Here is a 23,007-nt window from a genome sequence, read left to right on the forward strand (position 1 = left end):
TGTAAATAGGGAAGGGTGGAGGCGGTGAAGGGAGGGCTAGGAATGGGGAAAAAATAAGAACCAAGATGCATTATGTCAAGGTACAATTCCCAGTGAGAAATGTAATTGTGTTGTATACCTACAATGTACCAATAAAAGAATTTAATACAAAAAATAAATAAATAAAGTGACAGTTTCAGAAAGAGGCTATACTGTTCATATTTCCCTCCCTGAGGCCTAGGGACTTGGCTCAGATGTCAGCTTCTCAGGGGTACCTTCACTAACCCTTCCTTCTCCAGCACACCTCACTCCCCATCTCTGTTTTTCTCTGTAGAAAGTGCGAGGCCCAGCACTTTCTAATGTGCTATGCATTCTACTTTATTTGTCCATTGTTATTAGAATATGAGCTCTCATACAGCAAATCTCTTTGTCCGTTTTGTTCACTGCCATATCCACAGGGCTTAGAGAACTATCAGAATACATTTGTTGAATGAAAGGATGAATGACTGTCTTCTCTTTGACCAAGATGGCCTGTGTGGGAATGTACACACTCTCTCTCACTCTCTCTCTCTGATATGATGTGCTTATTTCTGTGTCATTCATGTAACTTTCTCCCAGCTGTGTCCCCTTCTCTCAATCAGCTCAGGAATGGTGGATGCCTGCCTTGAAGAAGCTTTTTCTGGATACTGCACTTACACCTCTGGCTGTTCTCCCCTGTTTGTGTGTGCGTGCACATACACACACAACACACATACACATACACAGAGAGACAGAGAGAGAGAAAGAGGGAGAGAGAATTTGTTTTCTGCAGGTTGTCCCTAGATTTTGCTTCTTTGGTAACCTTACTCTACACATTTGATAAATTAGCGCTCACACTTTTGTTCTTTTTGTCTGCACACACAGACATTTAACAGTTTCTACTAATGGCTAAAAGGAGCACAAGTAATTATATATGCCATTAGGGTACCAAATACACAGCCTGGACTCTACTTTATAGTGCTTTTTTATGACAATCTCTAGGAACATACTGTGTTTGGAAAGGTGCACCGTGTGTATTGTAAAACTGTAGTAGCTGGAACCTTCCATTAACCAGGGCTACACTTCATGAAAGAAGAGAAGAAACTAAAAGCAAGTATTAATATTTATAGAAGTCTTTGAGGTTCTGCTTGCATCAGATCATATTTACCCTATATCCTGCCCGATTAAGAAGTCCAAAGCCCAGTAGCACTAGTGGCCCAAACCCCTGCCCATACCACTGTCTGAAAACTGTGCTCACACTTCCTCAGGGCATTCATCCTGGCTACAGGAAATCTTTTTTTCTGTTCCCAAAGCAGCTATTCCAATGCCACATTCACTGAGTAAGTGATCTGGCAATACTTTCTGACTTAGTGATTAACTGATAACCATGTGCCTTTGCAAATCTGATCAAATAACTGTGAGGTTTTTCTCAAATGTCAGAAAAAATTTAAATGATTTACTTTCCAAGTTAGGAAAATGTACATACATGTATTAAAAACATTTTCAACAGAAAGAGTCAGAATTTGAATGATCATAGAATATAATTAATTAAAATGTCTTTCACATGTACTTTAGGTAATCATCTTCTCATGGGCATCTCTGCTAGTATTATTAAAAGGTGCTTGATTATAAGAAAGAGATGTGCAAAAATTTAGTGATAAGAATAACATCATTTGGGAGTAGGGAGCAGAAAATATCATTTCCTAAGGAATACTGGAGTTGTAATGATTTGGATGGTATTTTTCTATCCATGAATTTTTTTTTTTGATACCAGGGATCGAATTAGGGACCTTGTGCTTGTGAGGCAGGCGGTGGCACCACTGAGCTAACCCCCTGGCCCTATCCATGAAAGTTTGATAGTTCTTTCATACCTGCTTTTAAGTCATGACATTGTGGAGTATCTTAGGAATATGATACTTGTCTGTATGAAGCTTAGGAGGTAACAGAAAAACCAGACATAAGACATAACCTTGAGAAGTGTGCCAGGAAAAGGAGCAGGCAGGGTGCTGTGGAGTCAGATTACAGGAACCTGTCATCTCAAGGTGGGACAGGGAGGGTCAGAGAAAAGTTCCTTGGAGAATTTTTGGTGTCCCTTTATTACAGGGTTGGGTCTCTGTTCTATCTGGCTTCCAAATATATACTGTCTGCTAAAAATCACAGCGTATTGTTTGGATGCTATTGAGATCTGGCACATTCAGCTGGATCAGTGATAACTGGCCAAACAGCAGCAACATGTTCAGAGATGTAAAATCGTTCCCCCCATGTCCAACACTCAGGTCTAATTTTCAACTCTGGAACCCCTGTAGTCCCAACTAAGCTTCCCCTTAGACCTTAGATCGGTCATGTTTTCCAAAACTTAACAGCTCCTTTCAGTTTTGGCCCCAAGTTGCCTTTAAAGTCAAAATAATATTTGAAAGGACAACATAGGGACAATTCTCTCACCAAGACTGAGGCCAAAGACCTCTCTCCACGTTGTCCAACCTACATTGCATTGCAGATCCACTGATCCATGCAAAGATGGCTCAGTTTATCTATTCCTTCTGGTCTGAAAGGCTCTGCTGTATTCCCAAATGAAGAAAAAGAAAGCCCCAGACTTGGTGGCTGTAGGCTTCTGTGCTCTCACATGCAGCATAATTGCCTATGGGCATTGATTTCTCCACTACTGGACAACCTTGAAGCTCTCCAAACCCTATCATATTTCACATTTGAATGCTAGTGATTTTGAAAAGAAATGTTTCAAAGGCCTTTTACTAAATATGCTGTTGGTATATATGTGATTCTTTATGGTGTTATCTCTTGCGATATTTTGGATGGCAGAGGTCACTGTCCTGGGCCCTTTCTGCCTAGCATGCTCAAAGCTTTAAAAAGATGGGCTTACATTACTGATAGTAGAGTTCTTAGGAAGTTAAATTCTTCCCAGGAAAGTCATGTGTAAGAGTGGCACCATTCTGGTGAAGTGATCATCCAAAAGATGAGGTAATTCAGTATTTCTTAAGATTCTCTGGGGCAGTTTCTTGCTTGTCAAGAAAGCCCCTTCATGAAGAGCCTCAGATGGATTGACCATTTAGTAGGTCTTCTGCCATCATGGCAGCTTTACAGAACTTGAAGTCTTAGCCAAATCCGATATATTCTGTGGCTGAATGTTCCATGGCTACAATAGCCCTAGAAGTATCTAGTTTGGACAAAGGACCAAAAATGCCTGCATGCTAACCATGAGATTTTTTGTGGAAAATAATAAATCCAAAGGAATTATACTTTTCTACTCTAGGAAAAAATACCATGCCATGTGGGCAGTATTTAAAAATTTATCCATGAAAAAGAGTATAACATCCAGTGATAATTCTATCTGACAAAGTATTTCTACTGCCAGAGAGTTCAGTCAGAAGCAAGAGTTTTCTTATTGTGGCTTTAAAATAAACACATCTATAAGAGACAAAATTTCTCCCCAAAGCCTTGATGTCTGATTTTTTATTAATCAATCAATACATCAATCTCTGTCTCACTAAGTCTGTCACCAGATGAGCTAGCCTCAGATTGTTATGCTGCCATCCAAGTAACCAAGGGTCATCGCTGGTAATGTATATTAATGTCACGTTCACTTGCGGAGTGCAGACCTCACCCTGAGGCTGCACCATGGTGATTTCAGCAAAGCACAGACAATGCCATCACCCCTCCCCTCCTCTTCTCCTGCACTGTCCCAGGCCCATCCGGTGTCACAGTGCATCAGGTGGTCTTAGATTCTTCACAAGGCATACTCTAAACTAAGGCCTGGTACTAACATTTAATTCTTATATTTCTATTACTAAACTCAGAGCTTCCATACTGTGACTTTAGACATTGTCTTTCACCTTAAGTGAAACAGTCTAGCTGTTTATAATTGAAATGCTTATTAAAAGGGACCTTTTCAACCAAAAGTCAGGATGCCTGAGACTGTGACTTCCTTTTTTAATGTTTTGTTTGTTTCAACGTTACAACCTTCCAGATGAATCTTATTGGCGCTTGGGCTCTATCATTTCTAATGGGTTCTCTTTTGCAAATTATGATCCAGTTGTGTTTAATTCACCATAAAAATCCAAACCAAATGCACAAAAAGACAATGGAGCAATACCTTGGGAGGTGTGTCTTGTGCTAAGAGAGACCAGCTCAGTCGTGGTCAGTTTTCTGCCAACAATACACTTTGCTACAATGATTTCATTGTTTCCAACTAGAACAGCCAGTTCTGCAGCAATTCCTGGCTACCTCATAACTTTCTTGCATTCTTTGTTCTGCTACAGTCAATGAATACCTTACATGACTAGGCACAACCAGCCTGGCCTTTTAGCTCCGTCCAGCAGGCAATTAGAAAAGACATCCTAGTTTGGCACTCCTTAAGGTACATTTTGTCAACCCAGTCCTTGTAAAGAAATTTTGAATTTTTAAAATTACTTTGTTTGACCTCCAAATATTCTAAAGCTTCTTTATGGCATAGCAGCAATTCCTCAGTCCTTGAAAATAAAGCTTTCCACACAGACCCTTTGTTTAGTTTCTGTGATAGTTATTAAAGGATTATACTAGATATATGCCCTTCACTGAAATCAGGAGCCATGCCTGTACCTGGGAAAAGTATCTGTGGTTCAGGTCCAAGGAAAGGACCTTGGAACCACATGTACATGTGAGGCTGTAGCTTCATTTAACACTGGCATATCAGTGTAAGTTAAGTTCAAAGCTATGCACAACATCATAGCACTCCTGGCCAAAATCGAACACACGTCTCGTGTATCTAATAGACATAGCACAGTTCTTCAGAGCTAAAATATTTCTAATGACCCATACTTCTGTCTTCATTACCAGCTTTCTCCTCACTTCCAAACTCAGTCCCTTCCAAGAGCTTTGGCTTGAATTGGTCCTTGACAGCTACTCTTATTCCATACTCTGGACTATCTAGGGACTGTGTTTTTGGCATTTCCCTACAATAATCAAACTGCACCAGTACTTATCTGGAATGGCAACAGACTCTGCCTTTGAAAAAAATAACAGTATTTGTCAGTTAAAAGAAGATAAAACAACAATGAGACACCTTGAAAGTAAAGGTAATATATGTCTAAAGCTACTATAATGATAGGTGACTCATTCCTTAGGTCACCATAAAAACCACTTTTTGAATCCTTATATGCTGTTTTAAAATACGAACTTTTAGTACTTTGAAAAGCAGCTCTCAAAATAAAAGCATCTGATAAGATCACTATAATTTAACACTGTAATTTTAATTTAATTATCTTAATTTTATTTCCTAAATTTAGTGGGAGAAATCTCAAAATAACAGAGAACATAATTTTGATGCATCTGTTTAACATTATAATTTCTTATTAAGAAATGATCCTTATACTTTGTTGAAAGGTGGGATTATTTAAATATTAAAATCCCAATGGAAACCACTTTGATTTTTATTATAGTTTTCTTTGGTGTATCAATTATACTAATTTGACCCTGGAAGTAGAAAAATGGCCACATTAACATTGATTTAAAATTGAAAAAGTAGTCTTTTTACTCCATGAAGGCAGTAGTGTTTTTCTACATATTCATTCATTTATAGACATAAAATACATGCCACCTGGATAATTTGACCACATTTAGTTGATTCTTGTCAATCCAATACTTATTCCTGGGCCAAGTTTTAAATCATTAGCAGAAAATAAAAAGTAAAAACTAAACTCTCATTATAACACTGCAAGAGGATAGAATTCAGTATAATCTCATTATATTTGGAGTTTACCAAAAGGGATGTAGCTATTGAAATATAAAAGCACCTTGATTTGAGGCAGTTCTTCTTATGAAATGGTGCCTGGAGCTTTCATTGTTTGTCTCCACTACCTCTCCAATAATATTTAAACTAGTAGAGGAATCTGCCCTAACTTTGTCAGGGCCAAGGGCAAGAATAAAAACAGGAGTGGGAATAACAAGATGAAATATTTAACAGTTACAAATTAGACTAAGAAACTATTAAGTAAGTTCTACCTTCCTTCTTTGATAAATATACATTTATAATGTCCTAGAATGCTATGTCTGAATTTCAAGCTTCCAATACTTTAGATTTCTGGCTGAGAACTTGGCATTGTGTGAAGCATTTGCCAAACTGTGATCTGCTCCCCTCCTCTCCTCTCCCACCTCTGGACTTACTCTGTGCTGCAAGTAATTTTACTTGTCCAAAATCTACTTACTTCCTCTGCATTGGCTACCCTTGGCCACCTTTCACTCCTAGAAGGCTATCTGTCATTGTGACCGAGAATGCTGAGTCCAGCCCACAAGTCTGAATTCAGGTCTCCAGTACTTAATAATTAAGAGACCGAGACCATGGCTGGGGATTGATGCTCACTGGTTCCGGTGCCTGCCTGGAAAGCGCAAGGTCCCAAGTTCGATCCCCAGTACAAAAAACAAAAACAAAACAAATCAAATAATTAAGAGAACTTGAAGAAGTTATTCAGTGTTTCTAATTAGTTTGCTTACCTATAAAATCAAAATAAGAGCACATAACTCAAAAGGTTGTCCTGTTAAAGGGTATATTGTATTTTCATATTATGTGTCTAGTAGAATACCTGGTATATAAAAATTCTCTATAAATTTTGACTATTGTTATTTTTAAATGTCAGCACTTAGTATATTATAACTTTAGGAGCTTGAAGAAAATCTGAATGTACAATGATTAAATGGATTTGAATACTTTGTTAATACTTTTTTGGTATTTGGTTAAAATGACTACAAATTCCAGTTTGTGTAATGTAAGTAGAAATCAATTTTTAAAATAATACTGAAGATAAATGATCAGGATTATTTTTCAAAATTATTTAGCAACAATGAAAATATTTGTTACAGAAATGTTAAAAGCAAAACAAATCTTAAAAGATAATATTCAAGAATACAAAGTCTCAGTTTTTGATCTCTGCTAAAGATTTGCCTGGAAGGTCAAGAGATTGCTTTTTGGAATGGACTGAGAAAGAAGAAATAAATGATTTGTTTTCTTAATGGTGTAACCCATTTTTAAAAGAGAATGTTATTTCTTTAAGCTCAAACTCTTGTAAGGATTAGAGCTGATTAGGGTTTATTTGCTTAGCTGCCCAGTTTTCAACTGCTCACTACTGTCTTCATGTCAATCATAAAGTCATTTACTCCAAATGATTTACTAGAACCCTTTGTGTGCCAGGCACTGGAGACACACAAACAACAACACAGTACCTTTCCTCAGTGACTTCCACAGGTGGCAACCTAGACAAGGCACAGGAGGTTGGGCACACAGTGCTCTGGGAGGGAGGGAGTCACCTGAGGACAATGAGGAACCAGCACAGATTCTGAGTAGAGAGACGGAAGTGTGGACAAAGCTTTCAAATGATCGCTTAGGAAGCTCACGTAGTGAAGGATGAGTCAGACTTTCTCTACCTACAGGCATTGTTTTGTTACTGAGGACAGATTTGAGAAACCACTGTGGACAAATCTTGATGTTAAGAAACATGTAAAGAATCTCCATTTTACTGGAATCATCTTATCTAGTGCTCCTCTCTTACTTATTGTAATTATCAACTTGAAAATCCTGACAATTATCTCCTGTCTGCCCCCCTTTTCCAGGAAAAGTTAAACTCCACGAAAGATTATGAAATGCCTTAAGTGGGCCATAAAAACAAACAAGATATAGAAGTTTAATATCATCTTATTAGAACAGTCTACTCTGACCATCTGACTATTATACATATAATATGGCCTTTTCTCAGATCATTTCAGTATATGGCTTTATTTTTTATTCTTTTTACCCTACCCTTTCATACTCTCATATGCATATGTGTGTACACTTACTTGTCCTCCTTGATTAGAACGCAAGCCTCATGAGCAGGACTTTGCTCTCTGCTATGTCCCCAGCACTTACAACACAGCCTTTGTTGTCTTAGTTTCATATCACTGCCTGAAGAAGGTGGAGTAGTACATGCCTAGGTGTGGCTAATCACTGCAATTACTTAACATCCAAGGGAATGCCTAATTTAGTAAAAATATTTGGGTAAAGCTAATATGAACATGTTAAACAATATAGAGCTTCAAGCTCTAACAGATTGGCTCCAAGCAGTTAGGAATACAGCCCTGTGTTGATCAGTGGTCTGACCATATCATGAATTTGTCCTTGTGAACACTTCTGACAAGCTACTTAGCTTGGGTGGTCAGTTTCTTCTGCCTTTTCTTTCTTCTCACAATCACAAGTCATACACATCTATGACATATTAGGAATCTAGTGTGTAACAGGAAGGCAGTTTTGGAGTTGATCTTCATACAGCCACTCATTTGCATTCCCTTTCTCATTCAGATATGAACTCTTCCATAATGAGGTGCACGGAGATGAGTTGAGGGTGTCCGTGGTCTTCCACAGGAGGGATGCTTTTCCAATGGCTTCTGAATCCTTTCCTTGGAGGTCACTCTGCATGGCAACAAGGATCCCACCATTACCTACATTACAGGGTGGGCCTGAGGGATCACTATGTGGCACCAGTGTGGCAAGGTCCTCAGTCATCTGACAGGGGCACTGAATTCTGGAAATTTCTTGAAGAAAATGTGATGTAATATAAAAGAATTCAAATCTCATCTCTCCTACTTACTTACTGTATATCGCTGGGCAAAATTCTTATCTTCTCTGTGCTTTAGATTCCTCTTTTCTAAAGAAACAATTATAATTCCACTTCTCTTGTTATTGTAAATATTAAGTCAGTACATTAAATCATTTAGATAAATGCATGGCATAGAATGAGAGCTACCATTGCACCTTCTTCCCACTATACATAAAAGCCATACCTACATAATATCTTTAGGATATAACTGGAAAAGTTATATTTTTAAAGATTAACATTTAGTTCACCTACTTTTAAAGCTTAGTATTTAACCATTCAATTCAATACAATTCAATATGAGCTAGCATAAAATGTTATTTTTTCTATAGATATGTTGTTATAATCAATATATAATTTATAGAATATATTTTATATGGGATTGAAGAATATACAAAGGGCCTCACAGTCCTCTGATGATGAAATAAATGTGTATGCCTTGGCTACAACAGGAATTAGGGTATTGAGGACAGAAAGGATATAAGTTTGTCAGCTTATTCAATGAACATGTAAAGAGATTATTTCTTTTTATCAGTTTGGCAAGGTAGAGTCAAGTAGCATAAGTAGAGGATTTTATATGAGTTACTTACGAGACTTGTCAAACCAACAAAAAGGACAGCAGTTCACTGATTGAAGATGCTATATAAGTGGTCACTTTTAAGGAGAATACTATGTGTACCTTTGTTTAATAAGTATAATCATTAGAAAGACTGCATTAAAGGCTGGTGGTTTACTGCTTTTCAAGAAAACTTGATGGTGTCTACATAGGGTCAGACCCTATTAAAGTTTAAAGAACCTTCTGTCAGAACAGTACCCCCACATCTACTCAAGTGGTCCATAAAATGGCCTGGTGTGTGTGTGTGGGGGGGGGGCAGAGGAATTTGAGAACAATGTGAGGAATTTACTACCAAGCTATTTACACCTGAATATATCAAATTTAACCAATGGAAGCAGAAAAGGCTGTTAAGAGCAAACACCAGATTACCTCAAAAACTACATTTTCTACAAAGAAGTTTCATTTTAAAAAGAAGTATAAGAAATCTGGCAAAACAATATAGTGTTTTTATATCATGGTATTTCTTAGATATCATAAAAAACTCAACTGGAACAAAAACTGATTATCATATATATTTTGTGAATTGCCTGTACTAGATCTTATTTTAAAATTATTTCCTTCTTTTCTGAGCTATATTTCTTAACTTCACTTGGCTTATTAAAATGATAACTAATTTGTTTTCAGTTTATAATCATGTCAAAATTGGCTTCACAGGCATATATGTTCATGAGTAAAATACCTATAAAACATAAGCATGCATTTTTAAGAAACATCAATTGGTAAAATGATTCAAACAACTTCTTACACCTGGAAAGTCCTCCAACTTTTCAGAATTCCATATATGGTTCTAACATCTGAAAATATCTTATATTTCTTGTAATTATTATAAAGCAGAGGTTGTAGGAGTGATTCAGCTTTTATTAAATCTAAATAGACAAAAATTAGTCACAGCCAAATTGGCATTATTATGGAAATATCCTTCACCTATGTTTATACTAGATAAAAAACACCTTTTTTTTCCTGGAAGATTTTTTTTTTATCTATTAAAATATAGCAGAACTTGATTCTTACATTTATACATTTGTGTCAAATTGAAAAAGTAAATGAAGCGCTGTCCTCGAATGAACAAGGAACCAATCTAAGATTCAATACAGAATAAATTTACTGATTTGCTCCTCTAGTTTTCAACAAGCCTGTATTGGGGCTTTTTTCATGGTTGGAATTTTTCTGCAAAAGGGAACAAAGTACCTTCCCTCCCAAGCTGTATTCTAGCTTTGGGGTTGGGAGGAGGGGAGGAGAGCAAATAAACCAGGGGATGCTAAGGGCTATAAAACAAAGATGCAGAGCAAATGGCTAGATAGTCTTGACAGGGAAGATAGAGAAGCCCTCTCTGATAAGGTGATATTTGAATAGGCACTGGAAAGAAATGAGGTCTAGGAGTGAGCAATATATCTCAGGGAAGAGCATTCCAGGGATAAGGAACAGCACATTCAAGATTGGAGGTAGGATCATGCTTGGTACATGAAACACATAATGTAGCATTGACCAGTATTGCTACAACAAAATGAGAGACGGAAGGAAGGTGAGGAGGTGAGGTCAATCAGCAGGGGATGGGCAGCTTATGTAGGTTCTTCAAGTCTGTGGGACACCTTGGCCTTCAACTCAGACAGATGAAAAGCTATGGATTATCCTGAGTGTAGGAATGACGAGACTTGATGTGCACCTTTAAAAGATAGGTCTGGCTGCACTGTGGAGTAGGGAAGACCTAAAGTAGGCTTTCAAGGGTTTGGGCAAAAAATGATGGTGTGAACCATAGCTGTGGCAATGGAGGTGGTGAACAAACTGAAGTGTGAGAAGAAGAGAGGGATGAAGGATGCACTGCAGTGTTAGCTTAAACTAGTGGGAGACTGATTTACCATTCATTGACTGAGCTCCTAAACAGGATAAAGAGTATGAAAAGAACAACTTCAGGGAGAAAATTGGGAGACTGAGTTTGAATAAATCAGAGTGAATTTTGTGCTCACAGGCACATTGGAGTTATTGAATAGTTGTTGAATAGCCTGCTGAATCCTCTGCCGATCAGACAAGAGGTCAGGACTGGAGATATACATCTGAGAGGTGTCACCATAGAAATGGTATGAAAAACACAAGACTGGATCAGTCCATTTGAGGATTAAGTGTATATCAACGGAAGAAATTCAGATAGCCAAGTCCTAGGCCACACCTTTATTTGGAGTTTGGGAGAAGAAGCAGAGCCAACATGAGAGATGGAGAAGGACATCAGACCAAGAGATTGTAGGACCAGGAAGCTAAAGGAAGAAGTGTTTTCAAGGAGGGTAAGGTCCATAGTGCCAACTAACTGACGAATAATAATAGGTTGAACAACATAAAGACTAAGAACTGGCCATCAGGTGTGGCACTGGAAAAGTCACCTGATCTGAGTGGAACTGCAAAGGTGATTTTGAAAGCATGGCTGCAACAGACTCAAGGCAAAGCAAGGAACAAAAATGGGAAAAGCCAGGTGTGGATAATTTTTTCAAGGACTTACAGCAAAAGAATGAGAAATAGAACACAAGAGATGTTACAATATACATGAACATTGCTCTAGATCATTCAGGAGAGAGAAAAAAACTGATGGAAAGAAAATCCTTAAAACTGAAACCTTAGCATAACTATCCAGTTGTAATTCTGCTGGGATAAAGCAATTAACATTTGTCTGGGGAAGTAGATTTATTCATGTTATTTCTTCCCCTTCATATACATGCATACCAAAAAAGTGGTTACATAGCATACTTTTTAGGAAAAATATTTATAAATAGAATAATAATAGAACCATGGAAAAATAAATGGTTGAAACTGCATTTTTATATTTTCTTGTGCCCCCTTTCTTTAGTTCTTCCCTTTAAAGTTTGTTAACATTCTTGAGGACCTAAATTTCATAAAAAATTAATCTTTTGAGATTAATGACAATGTGTTTCTTTTCTGAAATATCTTAAGATAAAGATGACATGTGAGATTTGCTCAAAATAATTTATTTGGGAGAAGAGGATGAACTGGGTGAGGGTGGGAGCTGGATTAAAGAAGTTGGTTTTGAGTTGATAATGAAGCTAGGTGATGAGTATATGGATGATTCCTTACACCATTCTCTCCGTTTCCATACTTATTTGAAAGTGTCCATAATACAGTGTTACAAATTAACAGAAATATAGAGTCAATAGTATGCTTAACCAAAAGGAATCCATTAAGTGGTGAAATTTCAGATAGTTTGGAAAATGAGAAAGCGCTATGTTAGGGCACGACTCTTTTTTTGGCATTTTTCAAACCATATCAGCTACTTTGTTTTCATATACAGGGCAGGGACAAATGACTTTTTATTTGATCCCAAAATGTCTTGGTTGCTTTTAGATAGAACTAATTTGGATGCTGTTTATGCAATTAATTTGGAAGACTGAATTTTTTATGAAGGCTTGATGCTTCTAAATATATGATAACTTTAGGTAAGCATGATGAGAACACTTGTGCTATGAAATATGTTTTGAGGGAAAGTCATGGTAATCCAGTTGATTGTGATTTAAAAGAATGAATACTTGAAGTTGGATGAATAAAAGATGAAATTTCATTGCAGGAGTAGTTACTATTTTTTTTTAGATGCCACTGTGATTTTTGAAATTTGTTTCTTGTGATGCTATATAAATACGTATCAAAAGTTCTTTTTAATTTTTAAAAATAAGCAAATGTGCAAATAATAGCATTGCTACATTAACTCTTCAGATATTCACCAAGAGGTACTCTTTATGGTTTCTAGTTGCTCATTAACCATTTTATAGTGTTGTCGTTGCTAATATCAATTGTCTCTAATTGCTGGTAAGCTCTACCAGGCAAAGTTAAAAAGCTGCAATAATTTTTTCTGTATCAGAAATCTTCAGATTTTATTCCTAACACCTTCCATCCACTATACACTCATTTCTAAAAGTGTACTATACATTTGAGACTTATCAATTCTACTTCAAAAATTAAATACAAATTCTTTTGCTCTTTGCAGCTATGGTCTCTTTTGTATGGTTTTATTTCCCTCAACATTTTCTTGGTGAAAACTACATACTGAACATGGGAACAAGATTTCCTTTGTAATTGATACCTAAATTTCTATTCTGATTTGAGCATCTAATTTGTGCTGTAAAGACATATAATTTGAGACTTGTAGCTATATCACAAAAGTACAACAGTTTACTCTGATCTCTAATTTTCTGAGTTGCACTGGCTATAATTTAAATTTTTTGCATGTTTTTAACTGCCATGCAAATCAGTATACATCAGGAAGCTTTGTGTACTGACAGAGAATGGGAAAATGATGCCTTGTTCTGATTTCAGATAAGCATTCTTTTTCAGGTCTGCAGGTGCAAGAGGACCCATTCATAATATTTGCTTAAAGTCAGTTATAGTCACTGGAGAGAAATACAGTGCTAATACAAAATAACTTTATGAATAACAATTAATTTTTAAATTTTATTATTATTCACAAATTCTAGAGGCAAGTGGGATGTTTTCAACTGACTATGTGTGAAGAACAAAATATACTTTGTTGATCTAAGATTTGGTCATTTTACTATTATTTAAGCATATACGTTTACTAAATCTAGAAAGGCAGTTATTACTTATTGAAACAGGATGGAATTATGCTTGGTGGAAATTTTGCTGCCACAAATACATGTTCCATTTAAGAAATAATTGATAATGAATGTTATTTTTTCCTTTGCATTAAATTTCACTTATTTTGAAATCAATATGTAAGCCAAAATATAACCACAAGACAAAGCACTTACTCTAAGTGCCCCATTTCAGATAACTGGGTAAATCTCCCTGAAACATATTAAATAATTATACATGCAACAACTAAATGAAGTTACCTGGATGTTTCCACTGTAAGTCTTTATTTATAAAGTTATGACTTGACTGTTTTAATTAGCTTTGGCAGAAACGTGGCGCATCAGTTCAAAGCACAGAAGTAAGTTAATTTTTGTGTACAAAACAATTACCATGATTGATTAAGCTCGCCTTCAGTCAGGAAAGTTAGATTAAAGCTCTCATAGAATTTAAGGGCTCCGTGACCAGAGAAAAGTAAAACACTCTTTTAAAAAATATAGTAATAGTCACTGCACTTGCAAAAATAACTGTTTGACTTACATGGAAAACCAACAATAACTCATCCTAAACTGATGATTGTTAGTACACTTATGAGTTCTTGTTTTATGGTTTGCTAACAATACAATGCTACCACCTTACATTTCCTTTTGATGACCTAAATCAGAAGTCCCTCAATCCCTTCTCATACACTATTTGAACTTCCCTTTGTGACTTAGGGAGGGTGTTATTATCCCATTTTACAGATGAGGACAACCAAGTTTATAAAAAGGAAACAACTCCAAATCAAGGTAACACTGACCTAAGAGGTTTGGTTGGAAAGAAAGCTGTCAATCCTGGACTAGGATTCTTTCTGCTTCTCAGTCTCTTGACATGGAGCTCAGTGAGGGATTACATATGTGGGAAAGTGGTTTCTTTTTTCTTTTTCATTTTTTAAAAGAGAAAGCTGAATGGATGGCGAGTTAACTCATGAATATTTCTCAAGAGTATTTAATTCATTCATACTGAACCCCACGAGAGAAGAAACTTGTATGTTGCTGCTCTTTTCTTTCATGGGGCAAAAAGAGTATAAGATTCCTATTTACAATCACTTTATGCACAGCCCTGAGTCAACTGCAACTTGGTGTCTGCTGGACCTGCATCCTAGAAAGACAGGAAGCACACTCTGTGTAGAAGATGCCCAAGGGATGCACCGGAACGTCTAAACTGACAGTGTAAATACAGCAACTTCCCTTCAAAACCTCCACTCAGTTAGTTTCCTGGCACCCAGGAGCAAAACCCACGGTCTCTAACTACAATAAGATATTGCTATCGCTCCAGGGCAGAAATTCTTGCACCTGGTCTCCAAGGCCTCCTGTAAGAGAGGACACCGCCACACACCCGCCCTTCTGAAGTTCTCAGGGCAGACTGTGACTGACATCTACCACTTACCTGGCCGGGATGCTCTGGCCAGGAAGCCCTTAGTGCCATCCCAAGATTTTGGGCCAAGAAAATAAAATAAAATAACTTACCACTTCGCCCCAGTCCAAGAACAAGTGAAAAAAACCAGGCTGCCCGGAGAAAGGAGGCAGGACCTTGCCGGCAGTTTTGCACGCAGACAAATGCAGCAGTAAAAAAAGCCAGGGCCGAGCCGCACATAATGCAAAGCAGCCCGCCCCGCGCCCGGCTGCTTTCCTGACGCGCGCTAGCTCCTCCCGGGCGCACCTCTGGGCCCACGGGCCGGAGGTCGCTAGGACGTCGCCCGCAGGCCCGGCAGGCAGACCCCGCGGCTGCGAGCGAGCGGTGCAGGTACGCGGGCCGGGGCACCGCTCCGCATCTCAGGGCCCCGGCGGCCCTCCCAGCTCGGCGCGGCGGGCTCCGCGGTCTCGGCGAAAGGCACCTCCTCTGCCGGCTGATGGCTCGCGGCAGCGACGCGAGCGTGGGCTCCACAGCCCGCTCCCGGACAAAGAAAAGAGCTTTTGTTCCTCTCCAGCCGATGGGGCTCTGCTACATAAATCAGTTTAGCTAAGAGCCAAACACAATCAAACCTAAACAAAGCCCGAAGCTGGGGGGAAAACCACCCTAATGAACATCACTGGGTGATGCTACATTGGTGGGAGGGGACGGCTGGAAGGCCGAAGGGGGAAAAGTCGATGGCGCACCGCGCGAGCGTCTTCCACAGGTGGGCAGGGAGGCCAACTCCACTTAGTTGCAGCTTTGCAGCCTGGGCCGCGAAGCAGCGGGCAAGGACCAGGCAGCAGCGTCCCGACTGGCGAGGCGGGGAAGCTCGGGGTGCCCGCAGTTGGGGAGGCGAGTCCTAGAGGGGCCCGTCGACGCCCGCAGGCACAGAGCGAGGCATCGCCGCTCCCTGCCTGGCCGGGAGTGGAGCGCACGGCGGCTCGCGCAGGAGGGGAGGTTCCGCGGGGGTGCTAGAGCCCGGCCTCGCGGGGCGGGGGCTTCGTGCCCTTGTCCTTTTGGCTCCAGTACGAGACTCAGGCGCTCCGCCGCCCAGAGCCCTGGCAGCAGGCGCTCTCTGCAGTGCACCCCGCAAGCACGCGAGGGAAGCGAGGCCGGCGATGGGGTGGTCTTGCCCTGGCCCCCCGGAGGACTCCTAACCTACTGGTAGCAGGGCGCACTGAGGGCCACGAGTTGCTAGGAAACCGCCCCACGCTACGGTGCGCCGGTCCGGGTAGCCTGCTGCGGCCCAGGCTGCAGCGGCAACAGCTCGAGCGGCGTGGGCGGGACATTGGTGAGGCATGAAGTCACCACGGCCCACACTCGCTCTTTGTTTTGCTCACTCCAGCTCTTTTTCTCCCCTCTGGATCTGACAGTTGCCATCCCCATCGTTCCGAGAATTCCTAGTGCGTAGCCACGCAACGGGATATCGCACTGCGTTCCCTATTCCCTCCTCCTGCACTCCCAGCTTGCCTAGCTGGTATGTTGGGAGACTCGCTCAGCACTAGTGGCCGCTCTGAGCGAACTCCAGTCTCTCTCTTACCCGAGCTGCGCGCTCCTTTGTTTAGAGATACTCACTGCCCCGCAGCTGCTGCATGCAAAGTGGAGTCCAGGACCTCTGCCCGCCCCCCAGACTCTCTGTTCCCGGGGTGCGCATTGCCCGCTTTGTTTGCAGAGTTGGGAGCTCGCCTTCTGCCCCATCCTAAGGCTGTCCCGGGTCTCCCCAGCCCTTGGAGATTTCCACGAGTTTGCAGGGGCTGAGATTTCTCTCCGCTCCTTCTCGCAGGCTCAGCCCTGCGCTGGACAACTTTGTTTTTTTCCCCCAGGGTCTGGTGGTTGCTCTGGGCTTTTTGTTGGCTATACTGTGTCTTTTCACCTTCAGCATCACCTTCCCAGTAAAAGGAACAAAGAAGTTAGAGACCACAGCAAAGGAGGGAGAGACGCTAAGGAGGGGAAGAGGAGGACATTTCTGCCTGGTGGCAGCTCAGAAATTCAGGTGCCAGAGGGGAGCGATGTGATGCCGGGCGCCTGGGGAAGCAGCGCGCCTCCTTCGGTTGATCACCACCACTCCAAACTGAGGGAGGGGACCCAGGCTTCCCCACCCCTTATTGTTTCCAATTTGAGACAGGGTGATGATAGTTTCCTTTTTCCCTCTAGGGGCAGGAATGGTTTCCCAATCTTGAAGTCTGGCTTCTTATTTTTCCACTAGTAGCTTACCGGATCTCTGTAACAGAACACTCGGCTCTTACAGACAGCAGACCAGTCCAGCCAGGTCAAGGTGAAATGTGGGGGAGTTCCCCTCCTTATTTAATAGTTTCCGTCTCCTTATTTGGAGTAAGAAAACAAGTAGGAGGCTCTTTCTGTCTCCTTTTTTCTTTCTGTTTTCTAATTAACTGAGTAAATGGAAAGTACCTGGTTAATACACCACAACATGGAAAACTCCCCTTGGTTCAGGTGTGGCCGGCACCTTGGGGTGCACAGAGTCAGCTAAGTGAACTAGGAACCCAGTTTCAGAAATGCCTGGATCCACTAGGCAGCCCAATTCTACTGGGGGCAATATACTCCACACAAATAGAACTAAATCCTGCTTTGCTTCACTTTAAAAATTCCTGCTTTGGTAGTTCAAGTCTGAACTACCATGGTCTTACTTAGTATATTCAAAATCTGATAAGTGATTCTTCAATTGGGCAGCATGTGTATTTTATAGAGATTATGTCACAGGCCTAAGGAATGCAGCCACTTTTGAGACAGTACAGTTTCAAATAAAGAAAAAAATCCCTAGTTTCCATAAGGATATGTGAACACACTCTACACCATAAGGTGACTTTCATCACCTCAAAGTTCTATGGCATTTTCATCTACCTCTTGATGCTGGATTGTAAAGGGAGGTTATAATATTACATGCACATAAAAATGGATGTAGTTTTGTGGAATGGTGAGGTACACATTAATTTTTGTAATCCTGTATTGTTAGTTGTTGCTACATTCTATAGAGCAAGTCACAACAGCTGCCTAGCAACAGGAATAAGATGAAGCTCATAGATCTTTTTTTTAGGAAGGTCTGAACCCCTTCAGAAAGAAGGATGCCCATAGTCTGTGATGTGACTCCCCTGAAGATAAATTTCAGGGTGCCAGCTTTATGGAGTTATTGGAGAAAAAGCACAGCACCGTTTATCACTACTCTCCAGTTGGGAAGAGATTTTAGTACTGGGTATTAAAGTAAAATAGGACATGATATCCTGGATATTAGACTGTGGTCATGCAAGTTATTCACAAGCAACTTATCTGTATGTTTAGGGCTATAAAGTTGAATGTAAAAATTCTCCTGAAATTATGCAAATCATCATGAGGGTTTTCTTACAGTAACTATAACTAGAGACTTAGAAACAAAAATTTTGCTTGTATTCTATAAATGACATTGGTCACCAAAACTCATCCTTTTTCCTGTAATAACTATATAGGGTATTGTGATAAAATGCACTATTATCTTTATCATATTACCTGAAGATTTTAACAGAGAAAAAAATGTTCAAGACATGATGACTTCACTAATTCCTGGATTTCTAATATGTTCTGCTGCCTTACTTTGAATTTCTGACAGTTAAGTTTATATCATTTATAGTAAGAAGAACAAATGAAATTCACAGGTAGTCTAAAAATAACACTTATTCATTCCAACCTTCCTATCATAAGATTCTTTGAGTTGTTAATAAGTTATATAATTAGATGACTTAAAGGTCTTCCATACTCCTTTTACCTTGATTTGTCACTAATTCAGTTTTTAGTGAGAATTAATAAGCTGTAAGTGGGTAGTGGGAGAGAGAGAGACATCCAAAAGACTACTCTTTTTTTTTTCTGAGTTTGTATACTTTAATCAGATTTTGTTAAAATTATTGACCTCCTAGTTGTACCAATAGTCGTATTCACATTATAATATTATGTCATTCTGAAGTTGAGATCACAGTTACAGCTTTTCAGTGGATAGTCTAAGTTATCTCTGAGCTTGCTGACCACTGAGATATATTACAGTGACTATGACTACTAGCTTCTTCTAGTGATAATGAACTCAAGCCACTGAAACATCCCTTTCACTGAACTGTTCTATAAGACAGTGTTTCTCATCACTCTGTGGACTGACGCCTGCCTGCAACATAATTACCTGCAGAGTAAAATGGACCTCTAATTCTCTGCCTCGAGTCCAGAAGTTTCTGAATTAGTAGATCTCACACAGTGCCCAGCAACCTGTATTATAACAAGCTTCTTAAATTATTCTTCTATACATGGAACTTTAAGGACCTCCTACTGTAATGGATTAATACAGATTCCTCAAAGGCTACATAGGTGTTTATTGACAAAGTTCATTGTCAGATGGAAATTATAAAAAAAGTAAATGACTAGAACTAGAACCAGTGTCTCTTGGCAAGACAGTCTATGGATGATTGAGTTCATGAGATGTTAATGATTTCTGAAACAAGACTCCTATGATTAAACTTGGGGAATGCTAAGTTAAAGTTAAATTCTTTCCTCAAGAAATTTCCAGAAACTCAAGTAGGCCAGCATGTACTGGATTCTCCAGAATAAAAACCTTTTATTTAAAGAATATCTAACAGACTAATTTTCTATGAATCATACAGTTGAGCTGGTCCCATTCTATAATTGTGGAAACTGAGACTCAAATTGGCAAAGAAACCAGTCTCACTGCTTTAAGAAAATTCCCAAGCAGGAGTGAATCAGAGATCTGATTCTTTTGATCATTATATATCAGGGATGAATTGTGGTTCCAAGTAACAGAGTAATATTATGGCTATAACAAGTAAAAAAGAAAATTATTGCAAGGAAATTGGGAGTCCACAGAATCAGCAGGAGGCTGATTGAATAAGGCTAGAAAACAGAGGCGAGATAAATGCAAGTGATAAATGTCTAATGCACAAGAGGGTGTTCTAATCACCCCTTCCTCCTTGAACCACTTAAGATTCAGCATCCTGGTTAAGAATATCTGATTTTCAAGACTTTAGTTAGATGTCAGTATCCAAGTTTATTAGGGTAGAGAAAGGGGAAAAAACACTCTTATCTTTGGCTTCCTCAGTGAAAAATATAGGTACATTTAAAGGAAACATGGTAACTGTTCACAGCCAAATCTCAGCTTTCAGTGATCCTTTTATAGCATGCAGCCAATGAATACTCCTTTAGTTTTTAATTCATCTTCACAATGACTGTAGAGATAGGGTGATGTTTGAAGTGACTCCTTAGCTTTGTGAGATTCTTTTTTGAGCCAAGTCTGCACAGATGCTGCCAGTGACCTTCTTTCTGCCTCACGAACTGCTTGCCGAGTAGCACACAGCTCGCAGTGCTGAAGAATGAGCATTCCTCCTGGGTGTGGTCTCAACTGTAGGCTGACCAGCTGGGAAGTAAGGTATAAATATTCCAGTTCCTTTGTTCCTTGTATGGAATCACTTTGGACCTTGTGTTCCACACACTATTTTTGCACTTGGTTTGTGTTTTCAACCCAACATCGATTGATACTTTAAAAAGTAAAGTTAAATGAATTATTAGGAAAATGAAACTTATCTCAAACTGATAACTTGCTATAAAAGTTTCTAAGTACTTTGAGTTATTATACATTTTTCATTCTGAGCCAATCTCAAATACTGGAAGCACTGTCACACATCACACTTTGAGTAATATTGAGCACCTTTTCCCCTGCATGAGTAGTCTGGTTACTCACAGTGGTAACTGAATTCAAACACAGTCTCCATTGGCACTTTCCCGTGCCTCATTTTCCCACTGCCATCTGGTATTTCCTTGTCTCAGCATCATCTGTGTAAACCTAAACTAAGAAGAGTAATAGATATGACTGGAAATTAGCATTTCATGTCCTGCAAATGCAAATTTGGATTCCATTCCTGTCTAACTACAACATAAGCACAGAGTAAAAAGCTCAAAGGCTTGGGAATACAAAACAAACTAAAGTTTAAATCTGCTACTTAGTAGGATAGGATCATGGGTAAGTTATTTAATTTCCCTAGGCCTCAGTCTGTTAATTTATGCAATGACAATATTAAAATAACTATTCAAGTTAAAAATTAAAATGAGATGCCATTACATTTCTGTTAGAATAGCCCAAATCCAGATGTGAAACAACAAAAACCTTCTTTTACTTCTTATGCAATGTAGCATAGCCACTTGGGAAGACAGTTTGGCAGATATATATATATATACCAGCAATCACACTTGGATATTGGCCCCCAAAGAGGTGAAAACTGTGTCCATACAAAAACGTACACATGGACATTTATACCAGCTACAATTATAAAATTGCTAAAACTTGGAAGCAGTCAAGGTGTCCTTCAATAACAGGTAAATATACTATAGGAATATAGATAATGGAATATTATTCAGCACTAAAGAGATGAACTTTCAAGCCATAAAAATACATGGAGGAAACTTAAATGCTTATTAATGAGTGAATGAAGCCAACCTGAAAAGGCTATATACTATATGATTCTACCTATATAATAGTCTGAAAAAGGCAAAGCTATGGAGACAATAAAAATATCAAGGGCTACCGAGGGCTAGGAAGGCTACAGAAATGAATAGATGGAACACAGGAGACTTTCAGTGCAGGAGAACTATTCTGTGCAATAATATAATGATATATTCATGTCATTATATATTTGTCCAACAGAATATAGAACAGCAAGGGTGAATCCTAATGTAAACTATGAACTTTGGTTGGTAATATAGTAATGCAGGTTTGTCACTGTAACAAATGTACCCTTATGGTATGGAACGTTGCTCACAAGGGAAGCTGTGCATATGTGGGGTGATTTCCCCCTTCAATTTTAGTATGAAAAAGCTGCTCTTAAAAATATTCATATAAACAAACACAAACTTATACATATAACACACACAAAACTACACAGCAAGATTATGAAAATCCAGAAAGATAATGAATGAAAAGATTGGAATTCATTATATATTACCTCAAGGATTTTTACAATGAAACTAGGATAATTTTAATTTCACAATACATACAACATTGAAAATGCATAAATACTTATTTCCAGTCTTGCATATTGTCATAAAAATAACATCAAATATCTTTGGTCTTGCTGAATACATAACTTTCCTTTTCTGGTAACTCTATAATTCTTTACTCATATTAATAAACATAGTGAGCATATCTTTATATTGAAGACTGCACCCCTAACATTCCTTATGACAATCTAGTTTTATATCTCTTTAATCAAACAAAATTGCCCTGCAGTCTTTTCAGGCTGAAGTCATCCTTGTGCAGTTTGATATACAACTATATGACAGTTTCACTTATGTGTACATGAGACATGTATACTTAATATTGCCTTTTCATTAAAATTTGGCATATTTAATGTTCTATGTGATGAGAAGGATAAATGCATATATAATAAGTATTAAATATTAGTACTTTCTTTAAATGTGTAATAGTTTTAAGAAACCACAGCTGGTTTTCCCAAATAGAGGCATCAGGAGACATTATAAAGACAACATTTCATCATTGACGCAGTTCATCTGCTGAGCCACTGTGGTATGTGCACTGATTTGCACATCATTACCCAGCTCTAAAGGCTTTTCAGAACCTCAGTAACTCAAAGTGAACCCATGATTAAACTCTCCCTCTCAGCATTTTCTCATGATCACATGGCCTCTGGAGAGTGAAGTCAGCACAGAATTTACAATATTCTAATCAAATTCACATGGAATTTTTATACTTGGAATACTGCCACT

The 23,007-nt window shown here is 38.9% G+C and overlaps 1 protein-coding gene across 4 annotated transcripts in view; it reads right to left on the minus strand.

Moving 5' to 3' along the window:
* Positions 1 to 17,552, minus strand: part of Itgb8 (integrin subunit beta 8) — a 101,017-nt gene extending 83,465 nt beyond the window's left edge. Inside the window, exon 1 of one of the 4 annotated variants that reach the window (XM_021254136.2) lies at positions 15,321 to 16,720. In XM_021254136.2, the coding sequence (XP_021109795.1) occupies positions 15,321 to 15,447 (127 nt within the window). In that variant the 5' untranslated portion in view covers positions 15,448 to 16,720. Of the gene's footprint in view, positions 1 to 15,320; positions 16,721 to 17,460 lie in introns of those variants that run through there. The other 3 variants (XM_087206679.1, XM_004839576.3, XM_087206678.1) reach the window with 3 other exon arrangements.
* Between the last annotated feature and the right edge of the window lie 5,455 nt (positions 17,553 to 23,007).

This window comes from Heterocephalus glaber, unplaced genomic scaffold (assembly GCF_053883595.1).
Source record: "Heterocephalus glaber isolate CG9 unplaced genomic scaffold, H.glaber_assembly_v1.0 deba00000676, whole genome shotgun sequence".
NCBI classification, from domain to species: Eukaryota; Metazoa; Chordata; class Mammalia; order Rodentia; family Bathyergidae; genus Heterocephalus; species Heterocephalus glaber.